Raw genomic sequence first — 23428 nt, 5'->3', positions numbered from 1 at the left:
AAGTTTTAGTATTATGTAGTTAACTTTGTTAAGGTTTAAAATTTTTAATTGATTTTGTGTTGTATAATTGTTGTTTAAGACATTATTATTAAAATGCGTTTATAAATATATTTCCCTTTTTTTTTTCCCTCTTTTTTCTTAATTTTCTCTACTTTCCCATTAATTATTTTTAAGCCTTTGATTGGTTGGATTTGCAGTCAATATGAAAATTGGTGGTTTAACTAGTGTGATGATATATCTAATTTTGAAAATCATAAATGGCAATGATAGAATGGAATCAAAAGATTTCTTTTAAACTCAATTCATTATTAATTAAAGTTATAGAAGCATTAATAATAGATTAGAAATGGAATCGATTAATTAATTGAATTGAAATGATTTTAATTAATTTGAGTTTCATCTTAAATAAATTAAAGGGTTTTTTTCAAATTTGTTTTAGTTTAAATTTTATTATGTGAGGGTTTTGTGTGGAGCTATATTGATTTAGGTTATTTTCGATTTGTATTTTGTAATGATTTGAATGTATATTTTTATAATTGTTAATTTAAATAAATTAAAAATTAGAAACAAAACTGTTAAACCCCCATCTGTGATAAAACATGTGGCAAGTGTTGAAGGCGGCAAGATAGTAAGCCTACCACCAGAAAAGTCGAGTAGCCACTTGTGAGCTCATCCTCCCGGGAGGACTATCGGAATAACGGATGGTTTAATCTTCATTGGAAACATGAAGTCGTTTGATCATCAAACGTTACGCGAGCTCAACTGCTTTATTCCATTAGAGTCAGAATAAATGATAGGATTTGTCTTGTTATAGATATCCTCGTCCTATCGAAGACACCTTTCTCATGAGCCCTATAATGATGGATAGATGGCAAGTCCAACACGTTAACACCATCCTGCATGGGACCCTTACTTATAAATACATTCAAGAACGATGAAGGGGGACTTTTCAAGAAGACTAAGCCTACACTCTCTCAGCATTCTTCTAGCCTCCAAATCTAAATTTTCCTCACCATCATCCTTCATAACCTCCAACTCTCTACCTCAACTAGGTGAACTAGCTTCCTCAACAACCATTCTTTTTTTTTGCTATACTCTTTTCTTGTTGAGCACTGTATCAACAATTGGTGCAATGAACGTGGATAACATGCATTCTCAATCCCAACGTGGCATCTCTTTGATCAAACCAACTAAACCAACAACCCAACTGATCAAGTCAACTTTTACATTCCACTTAACATCTCTATACCACCTATTTTAAGTATTTCTACTAGTTTGAGCTCTACACAAACCCTTCCTTTTGCCTCCATTCTTTCTGGAGCTTAGCTGCAGTATGCAGGCGGCCTTCTCCCTACCTTGGAACAACTAGTAAAGGCTTCGAAAGATCCTCTAACATTTAACTCTACCACTTCTGTTGCATCAATAATAATTGCTCCTCTAGCCACTTTGGCTCCCTTGGCAATTGCAGCACCTCAATTACAGCTTAGTGTGACCCCTCTTGGGATTTTTAATCACATAGCCTGTTGTTTACAAGAAGCTGAGTTCCCATCAGCGGATATCAAACCCTTAGGCTTACAATTCAAAGATCTAAATGAGACTGCAACACTTAGAAGAACAATTCTCTCAACAAGAATGTCACTTCAAGGAGCAGTAGTTAACCTTGACTAAAGGAATGCTCAGAATTAACAACTTACAATGGAGTTGAGAGTCGCACGGGAGGTCCTGAGGCAAGAAAATTTAGAGCATCAGAAGGAGGAAGCTCAATTAGTGCTTTGAAAGGTTTTTATAGGCACATTGCTGACCTCCCAGCGGCATCCCAACATTTTCAAGGAAACGACATCTCCGTGAAATAAACTTAAGGCCTTCAAGGCATAACTGATGCAAAAGGTAAAATGAAGGAGATCAAACGAATCTATTTGGAAGTACCCAAATGAACCATTGCCACTCGAAGTTCTAGAAAACCACATCACCAACTCTTTCAAGTTTTCAAAGTTCTTATATAATAGATTAAGGGATTCAGAAGACCATTTTTCTTGGTATAATTATAATGACCAAATTTCTAGTAGTGTCGAAAAATACAATTTTGGGATATTGTTTCTGTAAACTGAGTCTGTAAATATTGAATAGAGATATTTATAAAGTTAATATATTGATGAATTGAAATTTGATTGGACAGTTTAGTAGAAATTGTGATCAATTAGGTCCCATGGAGTAAATTGTAAAAGTTTAATTGCTATAGATTTTAATTAGGAAAAGGCTTGGGGCTTAGATAGGAATTATCTAAAGGATAAAATTGGTAAATAAACCAAAATTCAACATGTTTAGTGGATGATAGTGATGATGAGCAATTAGTTTAAATTAATGATAAATTAATTAAACAAAATATGATTAAACTTGTTAATTAAGATTAAACTAACCTAATTACCCTATATAAACTAAAGAAAGTGGAAGGAAAGGAGAAAACATTTTATTTTCTTCCTTATTGTCCTTTTCATCCTCCATAGCTAAGGAAAAAAAAAGCTTTTAACATTTCTTAACTTTTGGCCAAAACTTCAAGTAGCTCCCTAACCATTTTTCTTTAATTTTTATAGATTTGAGGTTATGGGAGCTTGATTTAGCTAGCCCATGTATCAATTTGTAAAACTTTAAAATTTTTTAAAAGATGCTATAGTTAAGAAATAGATGAATTTGATGCGAATTTGATAGAAATTAAGCTTAGATTATAAAATGACTAAATTGTGAAGCTTAATTGATAGTTTCGTACATTAGGGGCCAAATTGAATTAAATGCAAAATTTTCATGAAATTTTAATAGAAATATAAAGTAGGGGGTCCTTAATGAGTACATGTGAAATCGAATTTCAATCCGAAGCTCCATATCAAAAGTTATGCTTGTCTCCAATTTAGGGACTAAATTGAATAAATTATAAAATATATTTAAGGTTGTATTTAATTGTGATTTGAATGGAAACTGATGGTGTTATATGTTTTGTAATTATGTTTAGCTAACGTTGGTGTAGAACTGTCAAAAGGGAAAGGAAAAACAAAAGTTGTTGACGAGTAACTCGAAAATTTGGTTTGTATTTCTATGATTCAGGACCAATTTATTTATTGAATATTAATAATATTTGTACACTATATGGTATTTAGGTGAGTTAGGAATGGCTACTTGGATTGAATTACTATGATTGAGATTGAATTTCGAGACATGGACTAAATTAAATAGAATAACAAGTTGCATGACTTACTTGATCTGTGATAATTGGTATGAAATTGGGTTGAAGCATACTATAAAAGTTATGGAATTGTGAAATTTTTATGAATAGAGAATATTAGAATGTAAATTGAACTATATGTAATGAATCAGAATTTGGTTACCTTATTAGTTGTTTAAACCGAGTCGGATATAGTTGGCATGCCATAGGTCAGGATATTGGTTGAAAACCATCATCGCTGAGCAACCTGATGTGGTATATTTTTCATGTAAAGTTATCGTTATAGGGCAACTTGGGGTGACATAATAATTAGGTTGTGAAAGCCATTGTTGCTGGGCAATCTAGGATGGTAGTATATACATGTTCAGCGTTATCGTTGCCAGACAACTTTGGGTGACGGATCCGCGTATCCATTTTGAGTTTGTTTCTGGTTAATAGGGTTATAAATACACGAATTGGCTAAATGATATGTGATTGAAAAGTGGTATACGACAACATGTGAAAGATCATGTGAATAGAATTGAAAACGAGCCTTAAAGGCCAATTGAGCAATAGCGAGTCAATAGGCTTAGAAATGCTTGAGATCTTGATATGAAATGGAACTTAGGTGTTTATTTGTAGCAACGGAAATGAATAAGTATATGTACCTATACATGATACTATAAATTGGTTAAGTTATTGTGAAATGAATGAGAAATGATATGTTTGAGAACATATTAGTATAGTGGCATGTAAAGATGATCATATGCAAGTTGCTATGGTAATGAAAGTATTTTGTATACAATTATGTGAGATTGATTACAAAATTGCACTAGGTTTAATTGTATGCAATAGTTTTAAACTTTAATTGTATGCAATAGTTTTAAACTTGTTTTGCATTGGCTTGAATCGTACCACTGAGTATTATCACTTAACGTACGGTTTGTTTTCCCGTACGCAAGTTTAGGTACATCTCAAGGCCTCAAGAAGTGATTCAGCATCCAGGAAGCGATTCCCAACTCAACAAAGTTTCTATAGTCTCTTTTTATTTGTTATATGGCACGTACTTAGGTTGATCTATTTTTAATATCATATATGATCGTGTAAACTTTTAGAGTTAGAATTAGTATTTTTGAATTGGCTATATATTTAAATATATGAATTTGAGAATGCCACAACATTTGGTTAGACATAACTTGACATATACTAATAATCTATATGATAATGTATCTATATACATATATATGTCAATTTGTTCAATGACGGGCATGATGAAATAAATTGTGAACTAGAATGAATTTGTTGAAATGGATGTAAAATACATATGTATAAAATGTACTTTGGCTATAATGGAACTCATTGGATATGTATATTTGGTTGAAATTATAATTGCAAATGTGATTGAGATGTTTTAGGTGATTGCAAATAGGTGCCAAAACTTGACCATTTAAAAATAGACAGTCATGTCGTGACATTGGGCCTTTGTTGTCGCGACGAGACCTAGTAGTGTCACGTCATAATGTCGAGTAATGGTCGTTCTGACGAGGCCAAGTCAGTATGTAGCATCGCGACAAGGGACCCCCGAAGTCACGACGTCAACTTCAAACTTTGACAACATTACAATTTAGTCCTAATTTAACCTCGAGTTAATAATAGAGCTTTCATAAGCTCGTATAAGACCCAAAAATGGTTGCATATTATATTTTATGCATGTATTGCTTGTAATTAATTATATAATAAACTACATTAAATATAAGTGATCGTACTTACTTTGGCAACGAATGTAACATTTTGTAACTCAGACCTAATGATCGGGTTGAGTATCAAGGTGTTGTATTTAGTGGTATCAGAGCTATAGGTTTAGTTAATTCTCAAACTAAATCGAGCTCAAAATTGAGCCTAGAGGTACATGCCAAAGTTGAGTGGAGTTGAGTCTGAGTCGGGATTTGGATGCTGATTATAAACTTCCTCTGTTTTATAATTGAAAATGCCAGAAGAATCAAAAAATAATGTTGATGATGATATTTATAGCAGTGGTCATTCTGTTGAAAGTGAGAGTAGAGTTGAGATTGAGGTACCTGACATTGATCCAGTCGGTGCTTCTCAGAATAAAGCTGCTAGACCTCGATTAGAAAGTTTGGGAGATGAAAATTTGCTCCATGTTATAGCTGAAGCCCTTTAGCAAGTGACGGGAGCTATTGCATAGTTTGCACCAATGCCAGCAGTTCGACAAGCTTCGATGAAAGAATTGCTGAAGTATGGTGCCACCAAGTTTAAAAGATTGAAAAGGATTGATCCCTCGATAGCTGAGGTTTGACTTGAATCGACGGATTAGGTACTACAACAGCTTGAGTGTTCTCCACATGAGTGTTTCACGTGCACTATATCTTTCTTGAAAGAGGAGGCTTATCAATGGTGGCTGACAATTACCTAACATGTCTCAGCTGACTGAATTAATTGGGTTTTTTTGAGTTTGAATTCCAAAAAAAGTACGTTGGCGAGTTATATCTAGAAGAACAGAAGTAAGAGTTTATGATGTTAAGGTAGGGTGAGATGTCCGTTGTTGATTATGAGCGTGAATTTTTGCAGCTCAGCAAATACGCTCTAGAATTAGTGTCGACAGAAGAGGAAAGTTGTAAGCGATTCTTTTGAGGATTGCATGATGATATCAGAGTTCAATTAGTGTCACATAAAATAAAAGAATTTGCTAACCTAACTGAATGGGTGAAAATGATCGAGCAAGCTATGGGTCTCAATAAGAAGACTAAACCCTCCTAAGCCTTTGAAAAACGAGGTTGGACTTCTAGCTCGCATTTGTTGCTTAAGTGGGCTAGAGAGTCTCGAGAAGCCTGGAGGTTGGCTCCGAAGACTGTCAGGTCAAATAGAAGCTGGGACCGACAGGTGCTAGTGTTAGTAGGCAGTGTTAGAGGCCCTGCTAGAGATGTTAATATTCTAAGTTGTGATATGTATAAAAAAGGCATAGAGGCTAGTGTGTTGAAAAATAGGGTTTAGAAAACGCAACGAAAAATAAATTTAGAGAAAAATCAGAGTTTAAAAAAAATTTTCCAAACTAAGAACTTGGTTGTGATATCTAAAGTAAAAAAATACTTAGTCAAAATTGAACATTTTCGATTTGTTTAGGATGAATGCTTCGAACGAGTAATTTTCTTCACTATCCTCAAGCTCATGTCTATCGAGTGGTCTCGTTTCGAATCAGAAATTTTTTTACAAAAATTAACAATGGAGAAATTTCACAATTTTTCTAAACTTTTGGGCCAAGTTGTAAATAAGAAAAATATCTACAGAAATTTTCTGAAATAATTTCTTCGGAGAATTTTCTCTCTACAACTTTTTATTGAATTCAAGTGTGTGTAAATAATGACCCAAGATTCTCTTTATATAGGGAGAGTTTAGAGAGTTTAATTATTATTAAACTTAATCCCTTTAATATTAAATTAATATAATATTTATAAAGATAAATATTAGATTAAATTTAATATTAAATCTTAGAATATTAATCTACAAGATAAATATTAGATTAAATTTAATATTAAGATAATCACTCTAACATTAAATTAATAAAATACTATTAAGATAAGTATTAAATTAAATTTAATATTAAATCTATTAAAATATTATTATTTTTGAAATAATTAATCTGAAATCAAAATCTTTATTAGCTTTCTAGTAGGAGTGTTCTTCCACTACTTAACCACCAAAGAACCACCGCCGCCGACCTTTTTTCGGTCACCGAAATTCCGTTGTCGCAGCTGCTAACACCACGAGCTGGTTCGATTTCTGTCGGTTCGATCCGAGCCAGTGATGGCTCGATTGGTCCGGTCTAGCCATTGGTTGGACCATTGGCCCGATTTCATATACTAGGCCCGGTTCGACCATTTTTGGGTCTTGGTCTCGGTTTTGGACTCTCGGGTCCAATTTATGATCTTAGGTCCAATTTTTAAGTTCAATTACCTATTGGGCCAATTGTCTAACTTGAAATTTTCAAAAATATCATATTAATTTTAATTAATTTGATTAGTTTAATTTTACTTGATCAAAATTAATTTTCCTAAAAATCACTTAGACTTTCCAAATTAATTTTTTAAGAAAATTCTTTAATCAAATTCTCTAGTTGAACAATTCTTATGATCGCCCAATTAATTCCAGATCGAATAAATCGACTCAATTAAATTATTTCTAAAGTCGTAGAATTTTGTTGAGTTAGCGGAAGAACTAGTCGGACATATACAATTAGGCTCTAGTAATTGTAATTATGTACAGAAGTATTGTTTCTATAATTCACAATTACTTAATCATGGAGTCAGTCCACAAGAAGTACCATGGTTGAAAACACCTTATTGTATACCATCTACAAAAGCAATTCATCCAACTGCTTTGTCCAATGACCTCGTCATGTGTGTGTTACCCTCATATGATATTCTTGATTCATTTAAGTTAAATCCCTTCACTCAGTAAAATTCTATTTTATCTCATTGTCACCATTGTGTCTTCTTAATGATTAATATGATCATTGCCAACAAATAACTGTGAAAAACTGCTCGTTCGAGAATGAGCAACCTGTGACCACGTTCCATATTTATCAATCCAGACAATGCCAGTGGAATGATACCATTATCTCTTTAATTGAGCTATAAATTCTACTGTTGCTAGTAAATGCCATACACAAGTCATGTACCCAACATATCGGCTATCGTATAATACCCCCTAACCCCGAACCGTCGCCGAAACAAGGCTACGAAGCATTACCGAACATATTAGACAACTTACGAATAATTCATAAATAAAATAATATTCGTAATATAATTGAATAACTAAGTCCCTGTAATAAACTTTCGAAGTCTAAAACATGTATTAAAAGTGAAATGGGACTCGTTCAAGTACTCTGATTTTTTTTTTTAAATTTTGGCAGCATTTCTGCTTATTTTCACATAAAACCCCCTGCAATTAAAACCGTATCATTTCCAAACATAACCAATTCAACCAATTCATTTCACATTCTCATTTTCTATTCTAAATACCTTCTAATCAAACTCAATCAATATAATATCAATTTAAATTTATCAATGTACTAATTAAATTGAAATGGGTAAACTTCTTTCATTATAATTCTTAGACTTATAATACTAACATTTTTAACCATTTATATTCAGAACATAATAACCTTTATACACATCCTATGTACATGCCACATTACCAATAGAAAATATACATCACCAAAAATTTGCTGAAGTCGGGTCTGGCTTTGGATGCTAGTTCAGTACTTGACTTCTACAACCTGCGCACGGAAACAACCGTACGCTGAGTATGCATATACTCAGTGGTATCACTATAGTTCAATTTATAATTAAATACATTAAATCACACTCATATTTTTTCATTACAATTATCATTACTTAATGAACAATTCAATCTTTTTATATTATCAATTGATTATATATATACCATTCTTATTTCTTTATTTCAATTCTCACCTTTCACATATACTATATCATTCAAGTTTAGTTTTACCAGTAAATTTATTTCATTTGTCCCTATTAACTTGACTCGGACTCGGCGGATACACGGATTCCAACCAACACACCAATACGGCACATAGTGCCTAAAACGGTACATAGTACCGATCAAGAATCGATAAGATGGCAAGAATAATAATGATAGAATAATAAATAATGATTCGACACACAAAGTGTCAATCAGTAATAAGATATAATAACGATTCGACACATAAAGTATCGAATCAGTAACAATAACAGTAGTCGGCACATAAGTGCCTGATCAGTAAGCCGACAAAAATCCGTACTCTTCCATATCTTATGGCATGCCAACTATATCCGACTAGCCCGACTAGTTAATAGGGTATTTAATTCACTTTTCGGTACAATTTCCATCTTAGTTCAGTATTAATTATAATTCCTTATTTCAATCAGTTTCACAGTATTGCAGTAATTCATTACTTCAGTAATTTCATAGTTCAATGCGGTACACATAACAATATTTAGTAACTTCACAATTTAATTCAGTACTCAAAAACAATATTCAGTATTCCATAATTCAGTTCATTATCAGTTTCAATTTCAATACCCAATCATAAATTTTCATTTTACTAAACACTTACCTTAAAATACTTACCACACATAATAGTAAATTAAACACAATAATGATAAAGTTTGAATTATAGTGATACAAACCAGAATTCTCTTCGAATTTAATCCTCGACGATCTTTTCTTTTCCTTTTTGGGCCGATGCTTCAGGCTCGATATTAGCTACGAAAAATTAAAATAATTTCACAATCATTAGCACAACATAATTTAATTGCTAAAATTTTTATCTAACTTTTACTTTAATTTCAATTTAATCCTAACTAAACCTATATATTTTCTTTCTCAATTCATACCTTTTGCTACTCAATTTCTTGCCAAACTCACATTTAACTATCTAATTTTATCATATTTTCATAATTTCCAATTTATTTCAATTTAATCCCTAAAACTCAAAACTTATAGCTTAGTTTACAATTCAATCCTTTATTCAATTCCAATCAAAATTGCTATCAAATAAACCCTCAATTCCATCATTTATTCAACATAAACCCACTAAAAATCTATTAGCTTTCAAAATTTCAACTTAAATTCAACAAAACTTTGTTCTAAGACTTCTAAAACATCTAAATTAAAAGAAAAGGACTTGATTGACTTACCTTTAAAGCTTTAAAACCTTAAACTCTAGTTTTCCTTTCTTTCTCTTTTCTTTCTTTCTTTCTCCCTGTTTCGTCCCTACCTATTCTGTTGTGTTTCTCTTTTCTGTTCTTTTATTTCTATTATGATTTATATTAAAATAATAATAACATAATATTAATATAATAATTTTACTTAAATAATAAGTAAATACATAATAATCACAAATATATGTATTTTATTTATACACTTAGATTTATTTCTACCACACACTTGGCATAATTTTGATTTATTTTACATAATAATATAATATAATATATTTTATAATTAAATAATATATTAATAGATTTAAAACATAAAAATCTAAATTTTTTTATCATACTTATGCCGCCTCATTTATGGGACTTGGCATATTTACTTATTTAGTCCTTTTAACTTTCTTTTAATCTATAACTAGACTTTCACTCTTTATTCAATTTGATCATTTTTTCTAATTATTCTTAATTAGACTAAATTCACCTAATTAATACCTAATTAAGCACTCAACTAAACTCATAATAACTTCTAATAATTATTTATGACTCAGATTACTAAGACGGAGGTCCGATAATGTACTTTTCTGGTGCCCACGGATTTTTGGGTCGTTACATATCGACTCAATCATCTTTAGAGCACAAGCCTTTACTTATATCAAAGCACATGAATTACATACGCATGGTCAGTGACTAACTTAGGATTTATGTAAATCACACCATGAATGTCACAAGTGAATTAATTCATAAATGGATTCAGAATTAATTCATCTTGGGTCCAATCCAATGTATCATTCTGCCAGTGAATACATCTATGTCTCTACTCGTGGAGTCAACTGGTCCAATAGCCAAGATTAGCCATCTCCTCAATTGGAATTGTAGACGACATAATAATCCTTTTCAGTATTTGAATCAAATGCTCACTTTGATTCTTTTACGGGATTACGAACTTGTTTAGATTATCTACTGAAGTAAGTTATCTTTCTCGTAATATAAATGTTCTTACAATGTCACTTATCATTAGTTTGAACTTAGACAATCAATGAGCTAATATTTGCTTATCACAATTTCGCGATGCATGCAAAATATGAAAAACAGAAATACAAAAAATATAACAGTGAAATGTGAAATTTATTTATTCATCATTCAAATACATAGAAAACAATTACATGTTTACTACAATATGGACACATTTCCTAACAGAGTGTTGGAAGAAGACTGGGGCATGCTTTCAATGTGGGTCATTAAACCATTTTGCTCGGGATTGTTTGAAGAATGATGATGCTTCTCCCGTTTCCATTAGAGGTCCGCTCCTGCTGTTAGGAGTCATGGAAATCCTCGTGGTGGTTCTATATCGGGGGGTAGTTTGAAAAAAGAGACTAGGTCAACAATTTAGTAATCCGAGGCTAGAGCCCTAGTGCGAGCCTATATGGTCCATACTTGAGAAGAGGTTGATGTTACCAATGTTGTAACAAGTATATTTCTTTTATATTCAGCACCCCCCTATGCTTTGATTGACCTTGGTTCTTCCCATTCTTATATAAATTATAACTTTGTGAAATTGGGGAATTTGAAATCTGAATTGTCAAAAGTAGCAATGGCTATATCGAGTCCTTTGGGACAAATTGTGCTCATTAACCTAGTGTGTAAGTGTTGTGCATTAGAAATTCAGAACAGATCGCTCCCTCTAGATTTGTTGATCATGTCGTTTGATGATTTTGATGTGATTCTGGGAATGAACTGATTATTTTGTCCAAAGTCTAGAATGTGAGATTGTGGAAGTGGAAGGCATCAAATTGAGTGGTTCGACTCGTTGAGTCTAATTAATAACCAAAAAAACCATTTTTAAGGTAACCAAAATAACAATGAAAAAAATAAATTTTAGTTAATTTTAAGGGAACCCATTAATTTCGTTTAACCAGATAAATTTTATTGATGATCAAAATTATTTCTTTTAAAATTTTTCCTTAATCGAATCAATTTTTGTATGAATAATCGTTTAATTGAACTAAATTTTAATGTATTCATCGGATTAAAATCGAATAATAAATACTCCCTACTTACTGCTACCCATAAATTCATAGTTCAGAAGCAGGAGAATGTTGTGTATTTATATGCATTAGGGCTTTAATTGTCCAAATCCATAGAAGAAGAATTTAGCCCAATCCTAAATTATATGTATTAATTTATATATCTCATATACTTTTCACAAATTTAAAATTTAGGTCGAATTATTAATATTATTAATTTTTTATTAAATTTATTAATGTAACATTTTATAATAAAATAAATACTCATCTGATAACAACATAATTACGAAAATACAAATCAAGGAAAATAACATGAACAGTTGAAGAGAGTGAAGTCATACCCAGAAAACATTTAAACAAAAGATAAAACGACATCATGGCCATCTTTATCGACTCAGGGAAGGAGACACAAATATCAAGCATGTGTATTTCAATTCGCAAACATCCCATTAATTAATTAGGTTTGGAGGATTTCAATTTTCAAACTTGCAGAAGAAAATAGTGAGAGTGGCAGTACTGCCTGCCATGCGAGAAGAGAAGTTGTTCTTCATTTCATGTGATCGAATATTAAATACTCAGCAATAAAATCTACAATCACTTGCATTATTTGAAAAAACCATTAAAGAAATTAAAATTAAAATATCCATCGTCAACAATCTGTTAAAAATCAATCCTCCTCCTCTTTTTTTGCATTAATAATACATATATTTGCAAGTTTGTTTTGGGCTTTTATACATTGTAACCACTGATTAATTGTCATTGTCTTTTAGTAGTAAGTTCACCTAAACACAATAACTGTGCCCGCTTTCTACTTTTGGTCAGCTCTTCCTCTCATCAAACCTTTGTGTTCATAAATGTGAAAAACATTACTATAATAATTATTATTAGCTGCAAAATCCCAAAACCCCAACACATTTGTGCTTTCTTCTTTTTCTTTTATTTATTGTTATGCACAATAGTAAAGAATGAAATGGGAAAATGTGAGTAATGCACAAGTATGATTAGGTCATCCAGCTTGGACAGTATACTAGACTTAGGAATCAATTTTATAAAATAGTAAAGCCATATGATTCTTTTCTATTTTTCTTTTAGGGTATAGATGATTATTATCCATTCTTGAGGCACATGATTCCATCACATGTCACTCACAATCATTATTCATCTTCTCACCTTTCCCATTCCACTTTTAATAATCAAGGTGGGTGTTGTGGGGAAAATCATACTAAATTTCACATCGATTTTTATTGCTTAATGTATGGGATATACTAAATTTTACATCGGTTCTGGTTGAATCCCTTTAAATTCACTATTGAAATGCTAGAATAATTGTATGCTTTGAAGACTCTACACCTAAAACCATCCTTCATATAACATAAAGTCTATTAAAATATGAGGCTTGAGAGAAGTGATGCAAAACTACCCTTTTCTTTCGCCACAAGAAAATGAAAACTTGCTTATTAAAATAAACTTCATTACGTTAACTAAATTAGTTTTATTACATTTTTTTCCTGCATTGAAAATTGCTTTTGGGAAATACTAAGAGATATAATTGGCTGTCATTCACAATTCTTTTTCTATTTTTCAGAGTTTAAATAAAAAGATGTGGAAAGCATGTTCTTTTTTGCCCTAATCAGCTTTAGAATTTTTTTTCTTTAAAAAATTTGGGTTTTTAATATAATTATTATACTATCATATTTGTTTGAATATTGATTAGGTCAAGGGATCCAACTATAGCTATGCCATGTGATTTTCTATGAAAGAGGAAAAAAGGGGGAAATATTTGAAGGAAATTTGAGCTGTGATTGTCATGATGTTTTTGGTTTAATTTTAGAAACCAATACATTATTATATGGGTTTTTGTTGTGAATGACCCCTGACCTTTAGTAAATTTTTCAATGTGGTATTTGTATATTATTTTTTTAATTTAAAGCTTGGTTAATATTGAAGGTTCAGAAAACTAAACTTTTTGGTCTTTAAAGCTATTGAACAGGATAGTGAAGTAGTGAATGAGGTGGAAAAGTGTCATGTGGGATAAATAGGGGCCTTGACCTCCCTAAAATGAAAAAAAAAATTATGAATTAGTTCATTTAAAAGCTGTAATGTTATGACTATAGGCGTTTGTTCAGCACTTGATGCAGAACTATGGGCAATCATGGACAGATTGGATATAGCTTGGAAAAGAGGCGTAAATCAATTATTGGTGGAAAGTGATTGTTTGATTGCGGTCAATATGCTTAATGGTCAGACAGAGGAGATAGAAGAGAGTCTAGCACGAATATCAGAGAGCTATTAGCAAGGGATTGGCATGTGAAGGTAATGTTTACTCCACGCAGAGCAAATATGACTGCAGATTCCATGGCAGAAGTAGGAAGAAATGTTCCTCTTGGTTTGAGAATTTATGATATTCTCCCCAAGATGATTGAGATAGAGATTCTACAAGATAGTGTTGGTGTCAGATATAATTCATGTTATAACTAAATGTATTTAGCTTCCTTATCTATAAAAAAATATTAATTTCATTATTGAAAAATTTTCTGGCTTCACCCTTAGACATTGGGGGTACCATATTAGTGGAAGGAATGAAACTTTAGATACCAAAATTGGTATTTTTAAAATATGGTAGATGATTTGCTAAAATCCAAAGGTCGTTTATGCTATTATCCCTTATTGTTTTATAATGTTGGTTAAAGCAAAATCACAAACTCAATAGCTATGAATGTTCTTGAAATCCCATGCAAATACATCACCTGATAAATTATATTCAAAGATCAAAAGGAACCTGTAAGAAGTAAAGCAAAGTAAAAGCAAAATGGTTTGAGTAGCGTTGAAGGGCAGAGGCGAATTTTATGGATAAAAAAGAACATAAATCCTTGCAATGAAAGGAATGTGAAGCCTTTTTTCTTTTTTGCTTAAGGAAATAAATAAATAGAAGATTAGTGACCTTTTTGTAAAGATGAATTTTTTAAAAGGTATATCTATATCAACAGTTTCAATTAGAATTAATCATTACAAGTATTGATAGGGATGAAGTCATAAATTTTTGAGGGATCGAAATTAAATTATATTTTTATAAGAATTAAAATATAATTTTATTATTTTATTAACTTATATTTTATAATTTTTAAAAGGATTAAATAATTTTCTTTTGGTTAAAAGGGTAAAAATAATTTCTTTTCTTTCTTCTCATGATGAGGAATAATCTGCCAATCAAAAGAAATTATGCTAATTGATTGGCAGATTATTAATTTCAATAATAATATCTCCTTGTTAGGTTCCACAGGAAAAAAGTAAAAATGAAGTTCAAATTTTTATCTAATGATGCTGCCTTTTCAAAGGGCAGACATTGAAGATATATATATATATATATATATAGTTTAAAATATTTTGATATTTTGTAGTATCGATTAAATTGAATTTCTTAAAATTATTTTTATCTATAATATTTAAATTTTAAATTTTAAGTTAAAGTATTTGAAGCACTATATTATAGGGACAGGATTAAATTAGTTCATCTATTATTAAATGAATCAATTTAGTTTTATATTATGAAAAGAATCGAATAAGTTTAAATTGTAACAGAGTTAATATTTATTGTATAAAAATTTTTCAATAACAGTTCAATTTCAAACAAAATTTCATTTACGAACTATAAAACTTTTAAAATATTAATTTTGTTAAACAAGAAACAATAATTTTTAAACATTAAGGCTTTGTTTAGTAGAGTGAAAAGAAAATTGGAAGAATGGAAAATTGAAGAGGTAGAAAATCAAAAGGATGAAAATGGAAAGCATATGTGTGCTTTGTAGGAGAGATGGAAAGAAAATTCTATTGCTTGGTAGAGTTGAAAAATGTAAGCAAGGAAAATAAAGCATTTGAAAAATGCATACTTTTGAACTAAGATATGCATTTCTCTCATTTTCTCTCCTCTCATCTTTCTAATTTGGAAGAATTAATTTTTATGTATTAAGATGGAAAATAGTTATCGTTCCTATTTTCCTTTCTCTTACTTTTCTCTCCAATCAAGCACACTCAAAGTTATTTTCCTTCCACTTTTTCACTCACTCCTCCATCTCTCCACTTTTACCTTAAATGTTAACATTATTCCAATTTAACTTTTATTTAATTCTTTTTAATAATACATGGACTAAATTGAATCAAATCCCAAAATACAAGGACCTCCTAAATAGATTTAGCTAAAATTTAATGGTTTTTAATATTGATGCTGCTTGATACTAGACATTGACTTCATTGCCATATAAGTATATTAATTTGTTTTAGGAGATTATGGTAAGGTAATGGCTCTAGTCTTCTAACACACGTTATCAATATTAATTCTCTAATAATAGTTTATTTAATTTGTGACATGATTAAAGCCAATAAGAGATAGCTAGGACCAGCTACATATTTTTTTACCTATGACCCAACAGCTTTTTTTTTTTTACCAACTCCATCATACGCAATTATGTGCATTGAAGATTGAAATGGAGAAAAATAGAGTGAGGTGTTGCATGAAAAAAGTAAGCCCAAAGTGATGGCAAAGTTGTAAGGTTGATTGAATTGACATCACCTTTCTAAAATCCCTTTGTTTTCTTGTATTGGGTTGGGTGTTTTGATTAGAATTTCCTCTAATATGGATATTAATTAAATTAAAATTTATTTAATATTTAAAGTAAGATTTTTTATCACTATTTGGTGATTTCACGTTTTCATTTATGTTTGTCCTTTTAGATAAATGTTTATTTTTAATGAGGCGCGGTTAAATTTTTTGTCTCATACTATAATATTATTACAAGATTCTAATTTTATTGTCACAACTATTTTTACATTAATAAATTATGTTATTAATAAATTCAAATACATATTGGTAATATTTATAGTTAAATGATATGATTTTTAAAGAAACAATAGGGATAAAGTATTATTTAATTTTAAATTTGGTTATTTTTATTTTGGTCCTTAAATTTGAATTATTTTATAGTGTGATAATATAACACTTTAAATTCTGCTACATAATCAATTGAAGATTGCTAAATATATATATATATATATATAATTTCTTTATTTCTTTGTAGCTTTCTGATTTTATAAAAAAATTAAAATTTTCGATGCTGAATGTAACATTTTGAGAGAGTGTTATGCTATCACATTTTAATGGAATTCAAGTTCGATATCGAATTGAGAAGAATCCAAATTTAAGAACTAAATGTTGTTTTGTTCCAAAATAAATACATTATAAGTTTAATATGATTTGTTGATTAATAAGGTTGTGAATTTATACAATCAAATGACGCGAAACTAAACTAGAAATTAGATCTCCCAAACTTTAATATGAAGGACTAAAACCACAATTAAACCCTTTTTTAAAATTTTCAAAGGTTTCACCAGTTCAATAAATACCCCACGTTTAAATAACGATACACCCGAAACCACGATTAGTCCACAACTCAAAGAAGTGTGCCCCAAAGCCAATCACATCTCTTCTCCCAATATTGAGCATTACTAAAGAATATATTTTAAAGATAACTTTTTTAATAAAAATATTATATTTGGGAATATTTTTCATAATTTAATAATTAAATAAAATTATCAATTTTTGTGTTTTATTCAAAATTCTAAACCAAAAAACTTTGGGTTTGGAACTAGCAAAATGCACAATCTAGCACAATGTCAGACAAAGCCAGTTATTGGATAAACAAAACAGAGAAACCAAATTTTAATTGCCCCAACAGACAAGACAAATAAAAGAAACCAAAACCACAGTAGCTTCTGCCTTTTTTTTTTTTTGCTTTTTTATCCCTGTCTTTGCCAGACAGTACCATTTGGTCCCCAATCTAAACCAAAAATATCAATTGAATAATAAATTTTTAAGCAAAATTAAGGTTGAAACTGAAAAAAAAAAAAAAAAGAGTAGCCAAAGTAGAAAATTTTAATAATGAAAGTTTATATACAAGGAAATGGATAACATTGAAATAAAAGTGTGACAAAATTTTCCGGCAGACTAATATTTTGTACAATAGGGACACAGCCGGTAATAAACATTCAACTTAAATCAACAGCTTAGCGCTTCATATTTCACTGTAAGTGGTCGATTAAACCCGACTTGTGATAGTAAATTCCCAACTACAGTAAGATCCCTGCAAAATACACCTTGGAACACATTTGTGTTGGAATTGGTGGTTGTGTTTTTGCTGTTGTTATTGCAGCTCGAAACAGGGCTGGTTTCGTGTTCGGGTTTAGGATTAGAATGTTGGGTTTGCTGAACTTGAATTGCTGCTGCCTGTGCTGCTTGTAACGCGGCCGTTGCTTTCTTCCGTTGCTTCTCGGCCGCTTCTTCGTCCATAATGGTAGACATTACACTGGAATACCCTTTTTGAAGCAGTCTGTAAAGAAGTAAAGCCGACATTTTGGCTCGGTCCTTAATCGAGTCGAGATCACGCTCGTCGGCGAACTCGCATCGTTCGATAAAGTTTGTAGCTTTATCCGGTTTGTGCCTTAAACATAGCAGCAAATGACCTCGGTCTAGTTCGGACCTTGAACATCCTCGCCTTAAACCGATCAATGCATAGTAATCGACATTTCCAGTCTCCCCTGAAGCAACCCTTTGCTTCAATTGTTGGATTTTAGTCGTTAATGCACATAGCTTTCCCGGGATTTCCCGGTACCGAACATAGTGACGCTTCCAGGCAGGGCCTGGTAGCTTCCTATCTCGTAATATGGTATTGTAAAGCAGTTTCAAGTGTTCGAGGTCATGCAAACAGTCCGGTAAACAACGTATTGTTTCCAACAATGAGGCTCTGGTATCAAGAGCTTGAATGCAACTTGGATCAAGAGCAAGTGTTTTGTTGCAATCCGAGATCGACTCGGCTATGCGTCCCGCAGCCTTATAAGCGAAGGCTCGTTGCATATAACACTCTGCAAGGAAGCTTTGAGGTGCAGGGCGTCGACCGTCGACGATTTTAGAGAAATGGCGAATGGCTTCGGAGAATAAGCCAGCATCTAAGGCAGCAATGGCAGCGGTACGACGGCGAATGAGGAGTTTGATATGGGATAACAGCTGGGAAATGTTTTCGGATTCGGAGAAAAAGGTCGGATTCCGCGGTGGCATGGAAGGTGGCGCTGTGGTACCGGATATGTCCAATGTGGTAATACTGTTGGGAAAGGAGAAGCTGTCGTCGGACCTGCAAACGCTTTCGCGACGGAATGCGGCCGAAGCGAGGCGTTTGCCGGTTTGAAGTAGAACCATTGCATCCTCCATTAGGCCTAGGTGGCAACATGCTTGGCCTAGTACCAAGTACCTGTACCAAAATTGAGTTTCAAGTTAAAATTATTTTATTTTTACCCAAAATCTAACAGTAAAACCGACATGAAAAATACTAAAAAAAAAAAGTACCTCCATTGGCCTTCTTTTTCACAATTCTTCCACAACCCAGCCATGACTTTCTTCTTCAATTCCGAGATAGAGAAACACTTGAAAGACGGGTCACGACCAGGTGAGTCAGAGGACGAGTTATTAGAAGGGAGAAGCTTAATTCGCTCCCTCGAGAGATGTTGAGACGAGTTATCGGACGAAACCGACCCGGAATCGTCCCCGGACATTTTAAGACTAGGTATATAGTCTTGGAGCAAATCGGCGACGTCCTTAAATCGTCTCAAGTACAGCAAAGATCTAGCTTTGAGCTCAAGGGCAACCTCAAAACGAGGCGAAATAGCCAACGCTGCATCGAGTAGATTCAAAGCCGAAACAATCTCGCTTTGTTCATGGGTTGCAATCAGACTCCTCGCATCTTTAATGTACTTATCCACAACCTGCAAACAAAATCATTGTATAAAAATCAAAACTTTCTATTTAAAAGAAAATGGAAACTTTGATTGAAAAATCAAAATACCTTTCGATTGCTAAGCCACCAGTGTTTCTTTTGATCATTAACACTCAAACAAGGAGAAACAGCCATTGGGGTTGGATTGTGTTTTTTGTTTTGTTGAAGAAGAACCAAAACTCAATCAACCATGAACCTGTTTTTTTTTTTTTTGGCTTGCTCTCAAAGAATGCTGCACATTTTTTTTCTTTTCACTAATAAATAAGGATGAGAAAATGAGAGAAAAGGAAGGATTGGGAAGAGTAGTAAATAAGGGAAGGGGGTGAGGGAAAAAGAAAAAAAACAAAGGCAATATAAAAGAAAAATAAAAATGCCAGCTTTGACCTCAGAGAATGCTTTGATCCTTCAACTTCATAGCTGGCATCACACTATTTTAGATTCTCTCTCTTACACTATGCTTGTCGCCCCTAGGCTATGAGACTATGACCCCAAACCTTCTCAACAAAAATAAATTTATTGTTTTTAAAAATGACTTTTTTTTTGGGTTTTAAGATTCATGGATTCATACGATGAACAATCACGGGTTCTCGGGTTCAACTACCGGGTTTGCATTTGGAATTTGCAAATTGCTCCCGCCCAAAGTCAAAGAAACCCCATCTTCTGGTTATTTACCTAAAAAGGACTTACCTTTCTAAATGTTTTTTTTAAAGGTAAAAAGTGTTGTACAGCTCCCTTAGAATTGGACCAGGTTTATCGGTTGGATTGAGAACTAACTAATATTCTAGTCCGAATAAAGAGTTAAACTTTGAATCAAATCTTGAATGAACATGTTGAATTAGGTTAAAAAAATAGTTGAGTTGGTGATTGAACTGACTTTCTATTTTTAATAATTTATTTTATTAAAACATGATTGATCAATTGAACTGATCAAATTGGGAATCGGTTTTGATCGATTTGATTTTAAAAACTTTGTTTTAAGCCACAATTTAAGTAAACATACAATATCATATTTTAAATTGAATGTTGTAAAAATCGAACATCGATAATGACAATGAATCGCAAAGAAAGAGAGACAAAAAAAGAACACACAGGATTTTACGTAAAAACCCTTTCGGGAAAAAAATAACAGGCAGAGGAAAAGAAAATTTACCATGTCGAATTCGAATGTTACAAGAGAAGTATAGACTATGTCTATTTATAGGTTTGTATATAGACTATGTTTATTTATAGGTTTGTAAAACAATATTCTAATCAAATTCTAATAGAAATAATACAGTAAGGTTAAAACACTTATTCTAATCAAATATCAAATAGAGAAAGTAAACTTCTATACGGATTTCACTTGTGCAGCTTGTACCGTACCGCGAGGGCAATCCCCCTATCTTGCCACTTGTATTTTATTTTAACAAGAATTTAGGTCACACAACTCTAACAAATGTTACATCATTTAATTAAACCTGTCTCATAAAATTTGTTCATTTTTCTAACATATGGGGGTATTTTTATCATTTAAAAAAGATAGGAACCAAAATGGAGTGAGTGCTATACAATACCTTTGGGGATATTTTTCCTCGTTTTAAAAATGTAGGGACCAAAATGCACTTTGTGCTATAATAAAGAGACCTATACAATACTTATACCTGTTATTGAAGTGTAATTAAGACATTATTTAATTGATGGTCAGGTCCAATAAGGTAATAGTGGGATTTGGTTGGGTGTAACAGTGGTGACCACAAATTCTCAAGACTGTGAAGCTGAAGCTGCCATTAACTACTCGATGCTGGTGATATTAAATATTAATGGGTCAGAGCCATAGCTTTATTTATTTAATTTTATATTTTTTCTACTACTTATTCTTTAACTTCACCATATTGGTTTCCCAAATGACTAATAGGCTATGATTTATGAATGTTTCTGTGTCATTTACTGCTACTATACTTGGGAGGAGTTTATATATATATATATATATATATATATGTATTATTTAGCTATCACTTAATTGCACTGGGAGTGCAGATACATTATGTATTTTCCCTTAAAAAGCATAAAATTCATAATTTCATCCATCTACCCATCCAACCATCCTCCAAGGAAACACAATAAGCAATCCCCATTTTCATAAAATTTGTGATGTTTTTATCTGTTGGTTTAAGGAAAGGAAGTTCTTCGTGATAAGATTACATAAATGTAAGATTATGGGCGTAATATTATATTATCTTATTTAATTTAATTGGTTAAAATATAATATTTAAGTGTTTAGTTGATCGAATATAAAATTATTTAGAAATACATTTTTTTAAATTGTTCTATTGTTTTGCTGTTAAAAAATAATATTTTGGTTTTAATTAGCCTTAAATTTTATTTGAGAAAAATAATCCAAACTTCATTAAAATAATAAAAACAAAGGGCACATTGATTTAAAATTTATAGTTACGTTCGTAATTTAAGATAACCTAACGAATGGACCATAATGAGATTACGTACTCAATATTACAGCTAGGGGTGTAAACAAGACATTAGTGCTCATAAGCTACTTGAGTTCGGTTCGAAAAAAGAATTGGATTTGGTAATTATTGAGCCAAACTCAAGCTATCGATTGAGATTAATTTGAGCTTAGTAATTATCGAACTTTTCATATTTTTTATATTATTAAATTATGTTATTACCTTTCATATATATTATTAACCCCAAGCTTAATTATCAAACTGAGCTCGAGCTCGAGTTCAACTGCAAAAATTTGTAAACGAGCTTAATTGAGCTCGAACTTGAGTAGCTCGATTATTTCGCGAGCTGAGTTCAACCTTAAAAATAGATGTTCAATCAAGCTCCGAATTTTGAGTCAAGCTTGAGCTTGGTAGTATTTGAGCTTAGCACAGCTTGATTATACCTCTAATTACAACATCTTGACGCAATTTGAGAATTTAAGATTATAGGGTGGCCAAAATGTTGAGAATCCAAACAACACAATCTTCCTCTAAAATATAATATTACGAGTTACAATGTAAGATTAGCCAACGAAATGTATTTTGGAGAGAATGGTAATTGAATAGAATGGAGAGAGGGGGAATTAGATATTTATTGGGGAAGAGGGGAAAAAAGTCTAATTTTAATTTTAGTCCCTCTCTTAAATTGAATCTTGATACTTAATCCTTTTATTTTATTTTTCTATAATGTTTTTAGTAGTTTTAAATTGATAACATTGTTAGTTGGTCGTCAATAAAGCAATGATGTGAATTTTTTTCTTTATTGTTATTTGATAACACTATTAAGGTCACGTGAAAATATTCAATTGGTAATAAATCTACATGTTAGTGGAATATTTCAAATTATTTAACAAAAAATTCACATTATTATTTTAGCAGATGGCAACAAGTAATGGTGTTATCGATTTGAATTTACTATTAACATTAGAAAAGTAGATGATTAAATTAAGTTAAAAAAACTTGAACTTTAATCGGGGAGAAGTCGAAATTTTTTTAGGGGTGAAATGAAATTTTAATTTTAATAGTCTATATATTTATAATTTTAAAGGATTAAATTAAATTTTCATAATTTTAGGGGGCCAAAGTGTAACTTTACCTTTACTAATTTAAAATTTTAAAATTTTTTAAAGGGTCAAAACAATAATTTTCCATTTTAGGGGGCCGAGCACCTATCAAC

General features: G+C 31.6%; 1 protein-coding gene and 1 long non-coding RNA gene across 2 annotated transcripts; both read right to left on the bottom strand.

The window, feature by feature from the left end:
- Positions 1 to 8428: 8428 nt before the first annotated feature.
- On the bottom strand, positions 8429 to 9580 carry LOC128035399 (uncharacterized). Its single transcript, XR_008191848.1, has 2 exons — positions 9403 to 9580; positions 8429 to 8489 (listed from the first exon to the last, which is right to left on the bottom strand). It is a non-coding gene; the product is annotated as an uncharacterized LOC128035399 (long non-coding RNA).
- An 8279-nt stretch (positions 9581 to 17859) lies between these two features.
- LOC105764073 (uncharacterized) lies at positions 17860 to 20091 on the bottom strand. The gene is made up of 3 exons (XM_012582527.2): positions 19838 to 20091; positions 19342 to 19757; positions 17860 to 19246 (listed from the first exon to the last, which is right to left on the bottom strand). The coding sequence occupies exons 1-3, from the start codon at positions 19901 to 19903 to the stop codon at positions 18001 to 18003; spliced, it is 1728 nt and encodes a 575-aa protein (XP_012437981.1). The 5' UTR covers positions 19904 to 20091; the 3' UTR covers positions 17860 to 18000.
- Positions 20092 to 23428: the final 3337 nt, after the last annotated feature.

The sequence above is a fragment of the Gossypium raimondii genome, chromosome 12, assembly GCF_025698545.1.
Source record: "Gossypium raimondii isolate GPD5lz chromosome 12, ASM2569854v1, whole genome shotgun sequence".
NCBI classification, from domain to species: domain Eukaryota; kingdom Viridiplantae; phylum Streptophyta; class Magnoliopsida; order Malvales; family Malvaceae; genus Gossypium; species Gossypium raimondii.
This window is presented reverse-complemented; position numbering and strand designations above follow the sequence as displayed.

Coding starts and splice junctions, on each gene's coding strand:
- LOC105764073 (XM_012582527.2), bottom strand. CDS start 19,903: ATGGCTGTTTCTCCTTGTTTGAGTGTTAATGATCAAAAGAAACACTGG. Junction 19,758..19,837: donor GGTGGCTTAGCAATCGAAAG/GTATTTTGATTT, acceptor TTTTGTTTGCAG/GTTGTGGATAAGTACATTAA. Junction 19,247..19,341: donor GAAAAAGAAGGCCAATGGAG/GTACTTTTTTTT, acceptor ATTTTGGTACAG/GTACTTGGTACTAGGCCAAG.